The sequence below is a fragment of the Mustela nivalis genome (assembly GCF_964662115.1).
Source record: "Mustela nivalis genome assembly, chromosome: 8".
In the NCBI taxonomy this organism is placed as follows: domain Eukaryota; kingdom Metazoa; phylum Chordata; class Mammalia; order Carnivora; family Mustelidae; genus Mustela; species Mustela nivalis.
The window spans coordinates 75,941,605-75,960,136 of record NC_139027.1 but is presented as its reverse complement, the minus strand read 5'-3'; the positions used below and the strand labels follow the sequence as shown (position 1 = coordinate 75,960,136).

Sequence of the window (18,532 nt, the reverse complement as noted above, 5' to 3'; positions counted from 1 at the left end):
TTGAACATGCTGAGAGAAAGGTTAGAAAATGAAAAGAGAATCCCGCTCAGATAATCAGGCACGATACGTTGTTAATAACATATCACACGGGGCTCATATGTCCTTGGAGAAATCTATTTGTCTATCTTCTAAGAGTAAAACAACGCGCGGCTCCCCCTACGTCTGGCGCGTCCGGCCTTTGGTCTCTCCCGCGCCGGGCGACCCCGCGGTCACGTGCTCCCCCTGTCCTTCTCGCCCAGCGTGCATCCTGCGGTGGGGACGGCCGAGCCATGGCAGCCCTGCTGAGACCAGCTCGCTGGCTCCTCCGAGCCGGGGCAGCCCCGCGCCTCCCGCTCTCCCTGCGCCTCCTCGCAGGAGGCCTGAGCCGGCCGCACGCTGTCCCTTGTCTGCCCGCCGGCCGCGGCGGGCCCCATGCAGGGTGAGTGCCCACGCGCTACCCGCTGCCTGTCTGCAGCGCGGGCGTCCCCCGGGGTCATGGTGCTGGCGGGGGCCGGACCTGCCTGTCTTTCTCTGTGCCCTCTTGCTCGCCCTAAGGCCAAACGTCCCGGGGTGTTGGACCCCGCTCCCCAGCGGGGGTTTCGGGTGACAGGGTCAGTCGACTTGAGAAGGTCACGGGCGTGTGCTGGGTTTGCTTCCGGCATGGATTTAGCTCTCGCTTGGGACTGCGTTTTCCTGTCTTCGGGCTACCGGCGACCAAGCGGGGAGTGAGGGGCGGGGGGCTTTGAAGGCTGCTGCTGGGATCGGATGTTACTCTTCTCCTTAGGATTCACGGGCTTGGATGCTGGCCCACGTGCGAACATTATCGGTGATCAGTAACCAGCTAAAACTTAGGTTTCGATAAGTTTATATTTGGGGGGTGGGAGGGGTAGGTTGGGAATTTGGGGTGAACAAGGGATAGTTTAGATAGGGACGTTTAATTGTGATCAGCTTGGGCTTTTGCCTACATTTTCTGGAGTGGAGTTTTCCTCGATATTTACAGGGGTGCGGTATGGGTTGGGAATTGTCACAGTAGGGCTAGGTAAGTGTCAGTGAGTGAATAAGGGAACATGTGCGGGCACTTCGTGGGGATAGTGGTGTTAAGCGCATGAATAAATGCTTCATGGATTGAAGTTTATCAGGAAGTAGGTCTGGCATAGACTTGGAGAGGGGATAAGGAAGTCTGGTGAAAAAGTACTGGAGTAGTATTCTGACCATCTGAGAAAGGGAGATGGGCACTGAGGTTTTAGTATTGGAGAAAAACTGATTTTGAAATACTGTTAATAAATAAAGGTACTTTGGGAGACAATTTAGGACTAAGAGCTAAGGATTTGCCGTTGGACAAGTTAACATTTCTAGGCCTCAGTTTACTTAGTTAGATGGAGTGGTAATATCGTTGGTAGTACTGCATGAGATTATCTATAAAAAACACCTAGCATAAGGCCTGGTACCTAGTAAGTGCTTTATTAGTTATAATAATAGTAATAGCCATGATTACATGGGTCTTTGTGGAGCAACCTGGAAACCTATTCTCTGCATAAAATTATATGGAGGAAAAGTTTTATGACTTCTTAACCACGCAGTTATAGATCTTTGGAATGTAGCCTACTTGTAACTTACCGCCTTCCTGGATTTTGTTTTTAGGTCTGAACAGTTAACCTTCAGGAGCCATGCCTCTGCATTCTCAGAAAGCATTTCTCTTCTTTCAAAGACTTTATTTGGAGAAAGTTGTGTCAGTTACTCTTATTTTTTAGTTCTTAACTATCCCTGTGAGGCCAGAGGAGGGTGGATGGTATCTCTCATCGTTCCTGTTGTGTTTGAGGAAAACAGTAGAACAGAATCTCGTAGAAAGGGTATTGGCCTGGGTGTTCATCAGACCTGGATTCCATTTACTTGCTGTATAATCTTACCTAAGTTCTTTGATCCTCAGTTTCATGATTTGTAAAGTAAGAGATAACAAGGCCTTTCTCTCTCCTTTGCAAAGATGGTTTCTTGTTTAGGATTCAGCTTAAATGCTGTTTCTTCAGAGGTTTATCTCCGCACTCAATGTAAAAACTACCCTATTTTAGTTTTATCATGCTGTGTTTGACTTGTCTAATATTAATCTGCTTTTTGTTTGTTTTCTCAGTAGAAAAAGTGAATTACATAAGAGCAGAACGTTATCTTGCTCACCACTATGCTCAGCTCATAACAAGCAATGAGAAGAGTATTCCCTCTTTCTCTTCGTACTCTTAACAGTCCTTTTATACAGTCTCCTGTCCCACAGCCTGCAAGCATGCCAAGATCTTTCCCGTCTGAAAAAACAAACCCTTTCCTAGGACTCTGGACTCCTCTCTGAGTCAGTTTCCCTCCCCCTGTCCCTGTTTCTGTCTCCTTATTTCCTCACTTTATATTTACTCTTCCACCTACTGCAGTCACACTGTTTTATTTATTAATTTTTTATTTATTAATATTTTTATTTTATATTATTTATTTAATAAGTACGTTTCACACCCAGCGTGGTGCCCGACATAGGACTTGAATTAGTGACCATGAGAGCGCCACCTGAACTGAGATCAAGAGTTGGACGCTTAACCAATCGAGCCACTCAGGTGCTTCTATTTTATATTTTTAAATTATAAAACTCATGTTCCTTGGAGAGCAATTGCAAAATACAGAGAGAATAGTAATAAATTAAGAATCACCCTTAGGTGCCTTGCTGGCTCAGTTGGTGGAGTGTGAGGCTCTTGGTCTTGGAATTTTAAGTTTGAGCCCCATGTTGGGTGCAGAGATTATTTAAAAATAAAATATTAAATAAATAAATGAAACAAAAAAAGATACCCTTAATTCTGTCACCCAGAGACAGCCATTGACATATGTATATGCATGTGTACATATATATATGTATATTTATATGTGGGAGAGGGAGAAACTGGCTTTATGCTGAGCAGGGAACCGGATGTGGTGATTGAGCCCAGGGCTCTGGAATCATGACCTGAGCTACGCAGGCGCCTCGGAGCCTCACTTCTTAGGGTTCCTTTCCATGGTGTTCTGTATTCTAGCTATACCAAACTACTACTTCTGAGTCCTCTACAGCAGGGCTTTTTAATGAGCATAAGAATTCCTTGGGGATGTCATGAAAATGGAGATTCTGATTTTGTAGGTCTAGACAGGGGAACTGAGATTCTGCATTCCTAACAAGCCCCAGATGGTAAAGGTACTATTGGTCCAGAGCTCTGTGGGTCCATGTTGCACATCTCTTTGCCTTTGAATGTGGTGTTTACTCTTGGGATGTGTCGCCCCTTTCTTCTACTCAGGTGTTCCTTTTCTCTGTTAAATCTTGATTGCTTCTCCCATTTGACCTCTGCTGTTTTGTGTTTCCCTTAGATCCTGAATCATTAAGCATTATTATATGTACCAAACAGCCCTCCAGACCTGGCTGTAAGTTCCTTGAAGGCAGTGATTTTGTCTTTTTCCCTCCCCTGGTGTCTGACTTTGTGGCACATAATAGGTATCAAATATTTTTTGAGTAAATCACTGAAAATCTTAGGCATTGAGGAAGGAATATTGTGACATGCAAAGACATTTGAAGGGATATTTAATCCATGCCTGTAGTGCAGTGAACGTCCGCAAATTCATGCCGATCTTGCTTTCTAAGTATGTCTTATGAAAGACAGATGAGGATTATTGAGTCAAATTCTAGAATTATTAATTTATTAATAATTAATTTTATTGGGCACCTGGGTGGCTCAGTGGGTTGGGCTGCTGCCTTCAGCTCGGGTCATGATCTCAGGGTTCTGGGATTGAGTCCCACATCGGGCTCTCTGCTCAGCGGGGGGCCTGCTTCCTCCTCTCTCTCTCTCTCTCTGTCTGTCTCTCTGCGTACTTGTGATCTCTCTCTGTCAAATGAATAATAAAAAAAATCTTTTTTTTTTTTTTTTTTTTTTTAAAGATTTTATTTATTTATTTGACAGAGAGAAATCACAAGTAGATGGAGAGGCAGGCAGAGAGAGAGAGGGAAGCAGGCTCTCCGCTGAGCAGAGAGCCCGATGCGGGACTCGATCCCAGGACTCTGAGATCATGACCTGAGCCGAAGGCAGCGGCTTAACCCACTGAGCCACCCAGGCGCCCAATAATAAAAAAAATCTTAAAAAAATAATTAATTTTATTAATTTGTTTTCAGACTTGAAGTGCCAGAAGGTATATACTTCTGTATTCTTTAGTCTTGCTTCTCATTCCTATGTCAGTACTTTTTTCTTTTTTTTAAACAAATTTTTCTTAGGGGCGCCTGGGTGGCTCAGTGGGTTAAAGCCTCTGCCTTCGGCTCGGGTCATGATCCCAGGATCCTTGGATCGAGTCCCACATCGGGCTCTCGGCTCAGCAGGGAGCCTGCTTCCTCCTCTCTCTCTCTGCCTGACTCTGCCTAATTGTGATCTCTGTCAAATAAAAAATAAAATCTTTAAAAAAAAAACAACAAATTTTTCTTAAAAACCAGCTCTTCCCTTATTTTCTGTGGGAAGTTTGAGGGGCAAATACTATTGCTTTCCCCCAGACTTTTTTTTAATTTTTCTCATACTTCTGAATCAGAAGCTGCTTATACTTTGTTGTGAGAGTTTGCAAACTTGTGCTTCAGAAGAAAGATAAGCTTTGAATTAAATCTGTTTGGAAGTGGATCTAGATTGATGATTGGCTTAAGGGTGAAGAGCACATACTGCCCTATGACAGAATGATGTGACTTCTAAGGTTGGAAGGAAAGAAAACTTTCCCTTGTTTATTTCTTAATGAGAAAAAGATTTTCTCAGCAAATATTAAGAATCTGTCTGGGTTATGATTCAGCCTCTGGTTTCTGTGTGTTTATAAATTTATCAGTTACAGAGGGCTGTGATAGGCACATGTCCCACTCCTATATGTTGTCCATAAAAGAAGAGCGTAATACTGTGGTTTTTCAGAGAAAAGAGCAGTCACATTTGTTTGTGGTAGGGGCTCAATTGAGTTTAAGAGGACACATGGTAATAAGTAGTCAGAGTGCTCTAGGGGAGGAGAGCATGGAGGGACTTGGAGACCATACTTCCATCCTGTGTGGCTACTTGGGGTTAGGTGTCATGGAAGTTGATATTACCAAGGCCCGTTGATTCCTTCTAGCTATTAAGGTTGATTAGAAGCTGGTTACTTGATGATTGGGAGCCATTGGAGGGTTTTGAGAGGTACAGGTCTTGACAAAGTTTATATAGACTCAGGAGAGATAGAGGCTGGGGATGGAAAGACCAATAGGAGCAACATTGATCCACAGATAAGGGCTCATAGGACTTCAGCTAGATGGTGCAGAACTGAAGCAAAAATAAAAATAAACCACTTCCTTTTCTTCTTGAGGGAGTGAACAGGAGATTGGTCAGCATGTTGGCAGATTGGATTTGGAGATGAGGATAAATAGTAGTACCTTCGGATTATATCTTGTCCATTTTCAAGTTGTTTATATGAATACATCACACATGTATTTCATCTTCTATGGGTTCATATTACAAATTAGGGAACAAGCTTAGAAGAGTCAAGTAATTTATCTGGGATCTCCAGTTGGGGATTTAACTGTAGACACTGATGCCCAGTTTTGAAGTGTTTTGAGTAATATTGTGCTTTAGGTGTTGAGGGGATTGCTTATGGACATAAAGACATTTTTTAAAAAGGTGATATGATACATTATAGATTTAGAAATTAAAGACTATCACAGATAACTAAGCACATAAGATCTGAGAATGTAAACTCTGGAAGGAATCTTGAGAGTAAATCTTGTCTATCCCTGTCTCACTTTATAGAGCCTAAAGAGTGTCTTGTTCATGTCACATCATAGGTCCCAACATGTGTAACTGTTCATCACTTCCTGTCATAGCTGAGACAAAGGAGACATACTTTTGGACTGGAAGACCTTGAGGGGGAGGGGATGTCTGGATAGGTGGAAAGGAATTGGTGTTTCAAGCCAGGAGACTTTTAAGTGTGGAAGAGTTGTAAGTGGCTTTTCTAGTCTAAAATTTTTGGTGTGTTTAGGGGACAGCTTAACTGGACAAGACTTTGGAGAATTGAGGTCTTGTGAAATAGTTGCATGAGAAAGGTCATTGAGATAGCTTTACAAAGTATTTTTTTCAAAGGTCACTCAGCAGACACTTACCGAGTGTGTTCTATAACAAAAGCTATTTTTGAGCCCTGTTTGTTAGGAATTTTATATATTTTTTCCTTATATGATCTTTGCAAGGTAGGTATTTTTCTTCAGAGGAAGTAACTAATGATTAGAAAGACCAAATACTTTTACCAGAGTCACATAGTTGTTAAATAGGCATAGTTTAGATTTGACTAGGTCTTTAGAAATAAGTGTTGTGTTTTCTGCTATTACACTTTTAAAAGAAGGTGCTCTGGGAAGTGTGCAGTTAATATTTATTATGCTGACTTTGCAGGGTCCTCTATGTATACTTTTCTCAGTTTTGCTCAACCTTCGGGCGATTATGTACTGCCTTCAGATTTTTTGGTCCGATCTAAGTACTGCTGACACTGTTACTTGTATTTAACGTTCTTCTTAACATTGGTTTTAGGTTTAAACTGATGTTATTATAACTTAATTTTATCTTAAGCAAAAATATTAGTAAAATAAAGAGCTTGATGTGATAGTTACTTTTAAATATTAATTAAAATAGATAAAACGACTGAAATGAAAATTTTTTGTTTAAATACTACCTAAAACCATCTTGCCTAGCAGAAGGGTGATATTTTTGGAAACACTGCAGTATCTCAGTTAATCTTTGTGATAGCCTCGTGAGGTAAATACTGTTAACTTCCGGATTTTACAGGCTTAGAGTTGCAGTAACTTGGCCACCCATCTTATAAAATGGCACAGCCTGAAGTCAGGCTGGTCTATAGGACTCAGGCTTGTGCTCGTACAGCTCAGAGCTCCTGTGTTTCTGCAGTGCCATGGAGCCTTCTATTTTTGTCTCTCTCTCTTTTTTTTTAAAGGTTTTATTTATTTATTTGACAGAGAGAGATCACAAGTAGACGGAGAAGCAGGCTCCCTACTGAGCAGAGCGCCCCATGCGGGACTCAATCCCAGGACCCTGAGCATGACCTGAGCCGAAGGTAGCGGTCCAACCCACTGAGCCACCCAGGAGCCCCTATTTTTGTCTCTTAAGATTGTGCTTGTTAAGTGTTCATGAAAATGGTACATAATGGGGTCGGATGTATAAGAGGATTAAGTAAGCCTCTAAGGCACTTTTACATGAAATTTTCTTCATCATATTTAAGGAAGTGAGAATGAACAAATTGCATTGGTGAGGCTTGTTTGGAATTTGCAGTTAAATGGTCAGGGAACTTTGGTGATAGGTGTTTCTTTCCCATTTCCACACCCACTCTGGTATAAACTTCCCTCAGCTTTTTTACTTGGACTACTGCAATAGTTTTCTAAATGGCATCTCTCTCTTAATTGTTGCTACCTTCTAATTTATTCTTCACTCCCCAGCTAGACTAATCTTTCTAAAATGGAAATAGATCATGTCACATCCCCTGCTTAGAAACCGTCAATAGGGTTCTGATAGAGTTCTGTAACTGGAATAAAATCTGTACTGAAAATAAAATCCAGACCATTTATTGTCACAATCTTTCATGATCTAGCCCACTCACTAGCCCAGTCTTCCTCTTCAACCTCATCCCATCTGTGTTGCTCACTTGCTTGGCCTGCTGACTGTCTGGCTTGCTTGGAGTACTTCTCTGTTGTGCATGGCTGCTGCTTTTAATGCTCAGCTAAAAAATTGGTGGAGGCTATCCATTCTTATAGTCTCACCCTCCCAGTCCAGGTTTAATTAAGATGTATCCCTGACCTTAACCTTGGGCATCTCAGTTGGTTAATCGTCTGACTCTTAATTTTGGCTCAGGTCATGGTCCCAGGATTTTAGGATTGAGCACTGAGACATGCTCTATGGGGAGTTTGCTTAAGATTCTTTCCCTTTCCCTCTGACTTCCCTCCAATCCCACATGCATGTGTATATTTTCTCTCTGTCTCTCTTTCAAATAAATAAATCTTTAAATAAAAGGCATTATTCGGCACCTGCCTGGCTTAGTTGGTAGAGCATACAACTCTTGATTTCATGGTTGTGAGTTAAAGTCCCACATGGGGCATGGAGCATACTTTAAATAAATAAACGGAGGCATTATATTTTTGAGTTTTCAACATGTTAAAACTTAACTGGAATCAGTATCTGTATGCAACTTTTTAAGAAGAATTACATACTGTGACTAAGTTGGGTTTATTCCACGTGTGCAAAGCTGACTCAACATTTGAAAATCAGTCCATGTAATCATACATACCAACAGGCTAAGGGAAACTCAAGCGGAATAGGTAAAATGAGAGGTGGGTGAGCCCATGAAATAAGTTTGAGATCTCCATTGTCTACAGAACAGTACAGCAAAATAAGCAGGGAGAGCAGCTTTATGGGCATCAGTCTTGTATTTATGGACATGTCATAAAATCCAAATGCCTTTCTTTTCAGCCATTGGAGGCTTTCCATTCTCTAGTCTCACCCTCACAGTCCAGTTTTAATTTTCATTACTTCTAGTGTGAACCCCCTATTGCAGCCATGTTCGTTTCCTTGATGCCTTTCTGCCATGTTGAACTCATTTCAGAGAGATTACCTAAATACAGATCTGGGACTTGGATCCTGTCATTAACTACCTTTTATTGTGACTTTGGGCAAGTTGTTTCAGTTTTCTTATCAATAAAATGAGGATTATGGTAATAAGTTTTGTTACCTAGCATGCATCATTAAATGCTTGATAAACGTCAGTTACTGGTTATACCTACTCTATCACATATCCATACCCCCCCTCCTTTTTTTTAAAAATTCTGGGAGCTCCAAAGTGTTAGATGCTAGAGTGACTCATAAGAGCAACGGAGTTAACTTGGGAGGGAGAGTTTGAGAACATGTGTGATTAGTTTGGTGCACATTTGAAGCTAAAAAAGAATGAGTGGGGTGCTTGGGTGGCTCAGTGGGTTAAGCTTCTGCCTTCAGCTCAGGTCATGATCCTGGAGTCCTGGGATTTATGGAAAAGGCAAAACTATAGAGAAGGAGAAGTGTGGTTGTAGGGGTTTAGGAGGATGGGGGAGGGGAAGAATAGGTGGAGCACAGTGCAATTTTAGGGCAGTGAAACAATTCGGTGACTACTGTAATGCTTGCCATACATTTGTCAAAACCCATAAGTATGTACATACACAGAGTGAACCCTCTTGTAAACTACGGGCTGTAATGTATCATGATTGGTTTATTATTTATAACACATGTACCACAGTAATACAAGATATAAATAGGGGAAACTGGGTGGAGGGGGAAGAGCATATACAGGAACTCTGTACTCACTGCACAGTTTTTCTGTAAACCCAAAAATGCCTTGAAAAGGTAAAATACTGGAAAAAAGTACAGACTTAGGAGTCCCATGGAAGCTTGCTTAAAATAATCTGCACTGCATGCCTTTTTGAAATAGGGACATTCAAACATAAAATCATTATTTTTTTTGTACTGAAGAGTTAAAATAATTGCCACCAGCACTAAAACAACAACAACAACACTGAGAATAATAATGCCAGATTTTGCCAGAGAAACTTAAAGGGTTATCTGAATACAGTGGTGATTGCCAGAGTCTCTGGAGGGAACCCAAGATGTTTAACTCAGAAATGCAAAGGAGGGCCTCTGGGTGGCTCAGGTGGTTAAGGGACTGCCTTCTGCTCGGATCATGATCCCGGGGTCCTAGGATGGAGGCCCAAATAAGGCTCCCGCTGCTCTGTGGGGAGCCTGCTTCTCCCTCTCCCTCTGCTTGCAGCACTCCCTGCTTGTGCTTGCTCTCTCTGTCAAATAAATAAATAAAATCTTAAAAAAAAAATAAAGAAATGCAAAGGAGCAATTTATGACACATTGATGAAAAGTTAATAATTTTCCCTTACATGGGGCGCCTGGGTGGCTCAGTGGGTTAAGCCGCTGCCTTCGGCTCAGGTCATGATTTCAGGGTCCTTGGGATCAAGTCCTGCATCGGGCTCTCTGCTCAGCGGGGAGCCTGCTTCCCTCTCTTTCTCTCTGCCTGCCTCTCTACCTACTTGTGATCTCTCTCTGTCAAATAAATAAATAAAAATCTTAAAAAAAAAAGTAATAATAATGTTCCCTTACATGGTTACACCAGTTTTGGTCATCAGAATTTGGCTTGTGCAAGTCTGATAGGTAGGTGCTACACTACATGGACGTACTTTCACCCCTGGACTTCTTCTTTACTTCTGTCATAACATACGTACTGTTCCAGGCATGGAGTTCCTAATTTCCTACTGGGTGTGTTTCTGTGGAATTTAAAAATAAATTTTAGGCCAAATAATCAATGTAGAAAGCACTGCCATGTAGGGAAGCACTGGAGACTTCCTTTTGAAGAGTGAAGCATCCTTTAGTTAAGTATGTAACCCTTCACCGTCATTCATTCTATGGTGGATTCATAGTTCAGCATATCTAATTAAAGTCAAGTATACTTGTGCGAAGGAGACTTTGGACTCATTAAAGATCTGTTTGTGAGAAAAATTAGCTTTAAAATGTTGAGAATAATGTTCTGGTTTATTAACCTGTCTTCTGTCTAAATTTTGTATTTGTTAGATCTTACATTTTAAAACTGCACTTTATTTTATTTTTATTTTTAAAAGATTTTTATTTATTTATTTGACAGAGATCACAAGTAGGCAGAGAGACGTGGAGGGGGGGAAGCAGGCTCCCTGCTGAGCAGAGAGCTGGATGCAGGGCTCCATCCCAGGACCCTGAGATCATGACCTGAGCTGAAGGCAGAGGCTTTAACCCACTGAGCCACCCAGGTGCCCCTAAAACTGAATTTTAGCAAAAGTTTTACTTTTGCGCTTTTTCACAGCTTACAAGATTTGAGTTGTGTAAAAAAAACTTGGCAAATATATTTCGCTACAACTTTGAAATTTCTTTCTCTTTTAAATTTGAAGTGATCTCTACACCCAACATGGAGCTCGAACTCACAACCCCGAGATGACAAGTTGCATTTACCACCGACTGAGCCAGCCAGGCACTCCTGCAGTTCTGAAATTTACATATTAATCAGTTTTCATTGTTGAACAATATTATTGATTGCACACTCACCTGAACTTCACATATTCTGGATGATTTAAAATAATGTTATTTTGTGTTTGCCTAACAAGGGTATAGTTCAGTAAAAACTGATCCAGTAGGTATAGGTTCATGGCCAGAGAAAACCTTTGAAAATAGAGGATAAATATTTAGGAGTGGTACATATTTCTGTAGTTTGTAGGTGGTTAACATTTAATTAACTCAGCTTATTTTAACAAACTAATCAATTAGCCATCTATAATGTGCTGAACATTAGGTTTGTAAAAGTAAGAAGACTTTGTCTTAGTGTCCTGATTTTTTCCATTGCTTTCCGATTTGTTTACATAGATAGAATCCTTGAAGGCCAGAGTGCTTGTGATTTGTCCCAGATCATGGTGGTAGAGTTTCTGGTCTAGCATCAAGTTACTGCCTTTGTGATTTACATAATCTTGTGGTGAAACTTTTGGTATAGCTTTCTTTATTGTAGCATCACATACTCAATTATTAAATTTGTGACTGGTTTTCCTGGTTAATAACAGGCTAAGAAACCAACAGTTTTACTTATTTATTTAAGATTTTATTTATTTATTTGTCAGAGAGAAAGAGAACACAAGCAGGGGAAGCTTCAGGCAGAGGGAGAAGCAGGCTTCAGAGGGAGAAGCAGGCTTCACGTTGAGCATGGAGCCCAGACGTTGGTCTCCATCCCAGGACCTTGGGATCATGACCTGAGCCAAAGGCAGCCTCTTAATCTACTGAGCCACCTAGCCATCCCTATTTATTTATTTTTGGAAAGTTTTCTTTTTATTTGAGAGAGAGAAAGCACTAGCAGGGTGGGGGAGGAGGGGAGGAGCAGAGGGAGAGGGTAGAAGCAGATTGTCCACAAAGCAGGGAGCCCTGATTGGGGGGAGGGGTTTAAGGGTGGAGGATGCCTCCATCTCAGGACCCCAGGATCTTGATCTGAGCGGGAGCCTGAAGCTTAACTGACTGAGCCACCCAGGCATCCTAACAGTTTTATTTTTAAACTCACTACTTTGTAAATATTTTTTTGGTACTTGTGGTAAAGATGTGCATATACAAGAAAAATGGGGTTATCATCCTGAAGGCATCCTGGATTAGTAAGTATTTTTACATCATACTTCGTTAATATGTGCTTTGTATATATTACTTAGTTATATTTATTGGCTGCTATTGGAAAGTTTAAGGTATTTTGGGATAAATGTGTAAATCTTTGCACATTAGAACTTTTGTGATAGGGTGCCTGGGTGGCTCAGGTGGTTGGTTAAGCATCTGCCTTGGGCTCAGGGTCATGATCCCAGGGTCCTGGCATCAAGTCCTGCAAAGGCACCCTGCTCAGCTGGAAGCCTGCTTCTCCCTCTGCAACCCCACCCACCCACCTTCCCACCCCCTGCTCATGTGTATGCTCATGCTGGCTCTCACGAAAATAACGTCTTTAAACAAAACAAAACCCAAGAAAACCCCAGAAAATTTGTGTTAGAAAGTGGTGTTGGAATACAGAGTAAATGTAAATTTGATTCAGAGATTTATGACAGGGTTATCCTCACACATAAGGATTATTTTTAAGTTTGATATTTGTAAATCAAGTACAGCCTGTATTTCTATAGTATGGAATACCTCTGCTTTCATTGTTTTAAAGCATTTGGTTTACGTGTTAAACTCTGTATTAAAATACTGAAGGTTTTTGCTCTTTATAAACACACATGTACTAGTCTGACGTTACCCAATAGACAGACCCTTTTTTTACTTTCTGAAAATTAATGTTTAATACCAGAAATCCTTTTAAAGATTGAATTTATTTATTTGACACAGAGCACAAGCAGGGGGAGCCTCAGGCAGAGGGAGAAGAAGGCTCCCCACTGAGCACCCCACTGAGCAAGGAGCCTGATGTAGGGCTCAATTCCAGGACCTGAGCTGAAGGCAGATGCTTAACTGACTGAGCCACCCAGTGCCCCTAGATAACCAGTTTTATTTTTTATGATTGTAGTTGTTAAAATAAGTAGAAAAGTATGTAATTAGCAGTTTGACAGATGAAAAGCAGATATGAATTGGGAACTGAAACATTGTTAATATAAAATGTTTCAAGTTTATTTAGACAGATTGGAAATTCTTTTGTCCTGAATGATTCTTTTAAAAAAAACCCTGCATAATTTGAACTTGGACATTGGTCTTCTATTAAATTCATAATGAGATTATACCTAGAAAACATTTGAAAGCAGTTATCAGAATTATATATATATTTTAGATCTCTTGTCTCATTTGTAGAGGTGAGAAGAGCTTTGTAGCATAAACTGCCTCATTTTCTTTCATTAACCTGGTTTTGCTTAAGGGAAATTAAAAAAAAAAAAACACTTAAAGCATACCATATTATTGTCTTAGTTTGAAATGATTCCGTGCAGAAGGTTTTCAAGACCAAATCAATTATTTAAGGGATTTACTTTGCATACTTGTGTGTACATGTGATTTTATTTGAAGCAAAAGGCAAAACTTCTTTCTTACACTCTGAGCATTTTTGCTTTTGCACCAGAATTTAGGTATTTGATATTTAGGAGTATTTAATTTGATATTTACCTGCCAAATTAGGTATTTGGTAACCAATAAACTTTGTATAAATTTTGCTCAAGAAGAGAACATATATAAGTTCTCTTATATGAGGAATTGTCTTAGTTAATTGCCAATTGTGTTTCATTTTATAGAGGGCTACTGAACCAAGCCAGGCGATATGCCATTGCTGTTGAGAAAAAGAATTATCTTCAAGAGGAGCCTGCTTCTTCTCATAGAAGGACTGCCAGTCAGTTTGACTGGGCTCTAATGAGACTGGATAATTCTGTCCGAAGAACTGGCCGCATCCCAAAGACTCTTCTACAAAAAGTCTTTGACAATACCTGTAACTCAGGTATTTGAAAATTTTCTGTGCAAAAAGTTGAATGTCTTAATAAATACCTGCTTGTGGGCAGGCTCACTGTAGAACACATTATTTGATATTTTCAATTTTGTTTGTTATTTTTTTGATCATCACGATTTTATGTTATGATTGTGATCTTTTCAACTCATCAGGGCAAAGTTTTTGAGTAAAGCATTTTGTTTTATATGTTTATTTCAATATCAGCAACTAAAAATGGGTCTTTCTCCTTTCCCTAGTTTATAAGAGAGTCACTTTCAGTGGTAAATTGTCTTGGCAGTTACTGTTTTTCTTACCTTCCATTGTATAATGTCCGCTTTCTTTAAGATGCTTATGCATGATGGATTTCCAGAAAGACTGGTAATTCTTATTTCCCTTTCATTTTCACTTAGTTTTACGATCTGTTTGAGCCACTTACTCTGATAATCCAGTAGAAGCTTATGGACCTTACCACCCTCCCCCCAACAAACCCACATGCAAACACACTCATAATTTTGCATCTAGTTACACAACATGTACCAGCTTCCTAAAGCCCATCTGGATTTCATTCACATTAAGAAGCTGTGGAATCTAATGATGAGGGGGGTATCAAAGGACGTATCCGTTCTAATTATGTGCACTTAATGGCTATTGTATTATATTCTCTTTTTGATATATTCAGTTGTATGACTATTACCGTAGTTACATTTAGGACATTTTTATCTCCTCAAAAAGAAGTCTCCCAAGTCCTTAGCCTTTATCCCCTAACCCCTCATCCCTTCCAGCCTTAGGCGACAACTAACGTACTTTCTGGACTTGCAGATTTACTTATTAAGGATACTTTTATTAAATGGAATCATATAGTAAGTGGTTTATTTTTGGTTTTGTTTGGTTTAAAAGTCAGCTTTCAGGGACACGTTAGATACATGGAAAAAGGGAGAAGGAAGTTTGTATTGTTTTGTAATTGATTGTAAACCTAAATTTGGTATTGATGAGTTTTAACTGTACTGTATTGTACTATTTTCTTAAGATACTAAGAAGCTTAGCCTTTGAATTGCAGTAAGCACTGCTTATAAATTCAGTTCTGGGTATTTTTATATGGTATAGAGTCTTGCAGATTACATAGATTGCTAATCTTAGCTTCCCTTAGAAAACAAACTAATTTTAAAAACATAACTTTTAGTAACATTGTAAATGATACTTGTAGATTTGGGTAAGGTTTTTTCCCAGCTTGTGGGTACTTTTAATACTGTCTGAGGCAGGAGATTTTTGAATATTTACAGATTTTGGTTTATGTTTTGATATTTATCTGTATGGTACTGCTACTGCGTTAAATATTATCTGTTCTCTTTTTTCATAGGTAGCCCAGGTGGTAATCAAGCCTTGCTTCTCTTGCGCAGCTGTGGTTCTCTCTTGCCTGAACTACAGCTCTCAGAGAGAACAGAATTTGCTCATAGGATATGGGACAAACTTCAGAAATTGGGTATGATTGTTGAAAAATATGGGTATATGTAAAAGATGTAGTTTTTTTTTCTTTTGGTAAATAATTTCTTTACATAAATGTTCTAATTCGATTTTATAGAAGAGCTACTTGGTAATATTTATTTGGTAAGTTATAGTGACATCTAGGGGCATTAAGAATAAAATAATTTACTAATGTAGTATTGTCTGTCAGCTATACTCAAATGAAAAAAATGAAGTTTTCATACAATTATTACTCTTTATGGTAAGTTAAAAAAGAACAAAAAAAAAGGCAGTTGGTTTGTCAAAGTTAGGAATGCACATATCATTTGACCAGGCAGTTCCATTTGTTAGAATACAGTACAGATATACTCAAATGTGCAAAAAGATATCCTTTATTGTAGCTTGTTTGTAATAGTAAGAAATTGGAACCAACTCTAGGGTGTCTTGCTAGGATTGGTTAAATAAATTATGATGAGTTTATGAAATGGAATACTGTGCAACTTGTTAAAAAAAAGAAGGAGTTCTTCTTTACTAATGTGGGTGTTCTCCACAATATAAACAAAAATTAAGGTGCGGAATAGTATATATAGAATACTACCATTTTGAAGAAAAGTGTTTATATCTGTATATGCATATAATATTAAAATATTTCTGGAAGGATAATAAATACTAGATACAATTTTTGCTCCCTACCTTTTAATGCCTTTAGAATTTTGAGCTGTGAACATTGTATCTGTTCAGAAAATAACATAATTTATCTTTTTTTTTTTCATTAACATATTGTGTATTATTTGCTTCAGGGGTATGGGTCTGTGACTTATCAGTCTTAAACCATTCACATTGCTCACCATAGCACTCCATATGCTCACCATAGCTCACCATAACCTCCCCAGTGTCCATAACCCACTCCCCAGCAACCCTCAGGGAAAATAACATAATTAAAAGGACCATTAGAAAAGATCCAGTGTTTAATCCTCATTTTTAAAAATCTTAACAAAAAGGAGCACCTGGGTGACTCAATTTGTTGAGTGTCCAACTCTTGATCTCAGCTCAGGTTGTGAGTGTGAGCCTTGCATTGGCTCATATAGCACGCGGAGCTCTCTTAATAAAAAAAAAAAAAGAAGAAGAAGTCTTAGTCTTAACAAAGAATAGAAGGATGCTTCTTTAACATGTTGAAATTTAAAGCCAACAATATCATATGATATTTATCATTGATCATGATCACATGATATTGATATTTCACAATGAAATAAGACAGGAAACAATACTAGAAATTACTGTTTTTTATTTTACTTATTTATTTTTGAAATTACTTTTTGGTTTTTTGTTTTGTTTTGCTTTTTAAAAACTTTATTTATTATATATTTGACAGATCACAAGTAGGCAGAGAGGCAGGCAGAGAGAGAGGAAGGGAAGCAGGCTCCCTGCTGAGCAGAGAGCCTGATGCAGGGCTCAATCCCAGGATCCTGGGATCATGACCTGAGCTGAAGGCAGAGGCTTTAACCCAGTGAGTCACCCAGGTGCCCAGAAATTACTGTTTTTTAGATGATGTGCTTATTTATCTGCAAAATCCCAGAAAGTCAATTTATAATAAAGTAATAGGAAATATTAAATGTTCAACAATCTATAACTTTTCCTAGTTAGAAAGCAGAATGCATAAATTTATATTATGTGACATACCTAGTCACAAATATGTAAAATGTCTAGGAATATCCTTCAACAAACATGTTATACATCTATGGAAAAGTCTACAGAGTAAACACAGACTCACCTCAGTTCTGAATTCATTTAGAATTAATCTTGATGACAAGTTTGTTTTTTAAAAGTTTTTAAAAGAAAAGATGAATATTGGACTTCAGAATGGGGAAGAGTTTTCTCAGTAAAAGAGCAGCAGAAAAGTTGAAGATAAAGAATTGATTTCATAAAAAGAAATTTCCACATGTCAATAAGTCATGTAACTTAAAAACACATGTGGAACTGGGAGAGATATTTGTGAAATATATGTACCTTCCTTCACCTTTAGAGCTATAGCCAACCATTATTAGAGTTCAACTTGAATTGATGATGTTTTAGAAGTTTCCAGACACTTTATGGTAACCATGTTGTATAATCGCATCGGAGGTGTTGAGTTGCAATTGGTTCCCCTCCTGTATAACCCATTATAATGGTTAACAGTTTGGCACTCAGGGCAGACCACCTGCATTCAAGTCTGTGGTCACTTTCAAAGCCATGTTGCCTTGGGCAAGTGGAAGAGTCAGTTTTCCTCATCAATAAGATTGGGGATGAGAGAAACTGTCTCAAAACTGTTGTGAGGAGGAACTGGGACTGGATCTAGATGCAGAGCACTTAGCACAGTTCCTGGAACATAGTAAGCACTCTACATGTCTAGTAAGATAAACATTAATTTAATAGAATAGATCTCTGCTGTCTAGAATCTCAAACTAACACCAGATACTTACTATAGGCCTGTGGTGCTACTGGCAGTTAAGTAAAGATATGAAATTTAATTCATACAAACTTAGTAAAACATATGTCATCATGATGACATAATATCATCAGCGGGTTGAGGAAGGCTGAATGGTAACCTTGATTGATGGGGCCTTAGGCAAGATGGACCCGGAAAGAAAACAAAGGGTTTTGGAATAGGGGTAAATTAACAATAGCAGACCAGTAATGGTGTTCAGCAACTGGAAGTGGAGCCTTCAAAGAAACACTTTGAGTAAATAAGCAAAGTTGATAGTACCACCCTACCTGTGTAAAACAACTACAAGACCTAGTCCATCTTGGTGTGTCTGTACTGTGGCAAGAACTGCTTTCTGTTGAAAAACCTTTGTCACTTTAAACACAGAGGTATTGTCAACATTTTCCAACAGGAAGGGAATACTGTGCTTCATAGGTAAGAGACCTCTTAACATCTGAATAAGCAGTTACTTGTAACTGTATAGTAATTCAGTTAGTTACTGTCTTAAATGCTTAGCTTGCTCTTTTCTGAGAGGGTTTCTGTATAGATGGGTCTAAGTATGGAGTGAAATGCTGACGTGATCATTTTATCCTTTGTGTTTGTTAAATTTATGTATATTTTAGTTGTGAT

General features: G+C 39.2%; 1 protein-coding gene across 1 annotated transcript in view; it reads left to right on the top strand.

Annotated features, from left to right (window-relative positions):
• The first annotated feature begins 259 nt into the window (after nt 1-259).
• Nucleotides 260-18,532, top strand: part of LRPPRC (leucine rich pentatricopeptide repeat containing) — a 103,789-nt gene continuing 85,516 nt past the window's right edge. Inside the window, exons 1-3 of the mRNA XM_082746943.1 lie at nt 260-418; nt 13,793-13,992; nt 15,338-15,460. Of these exons, the coding sequence (XP_082603069.1) occupies nt 270-418; nt 13,793-13,992; nt 15,338-15,460 (472 nt within the window). The 5' untranslated portion in view covers nt 260-269. The remainder of the gene's footprint in view (nt 419-13,792; nt 13,993-15,337; nt 15,461-18,532) is intronic.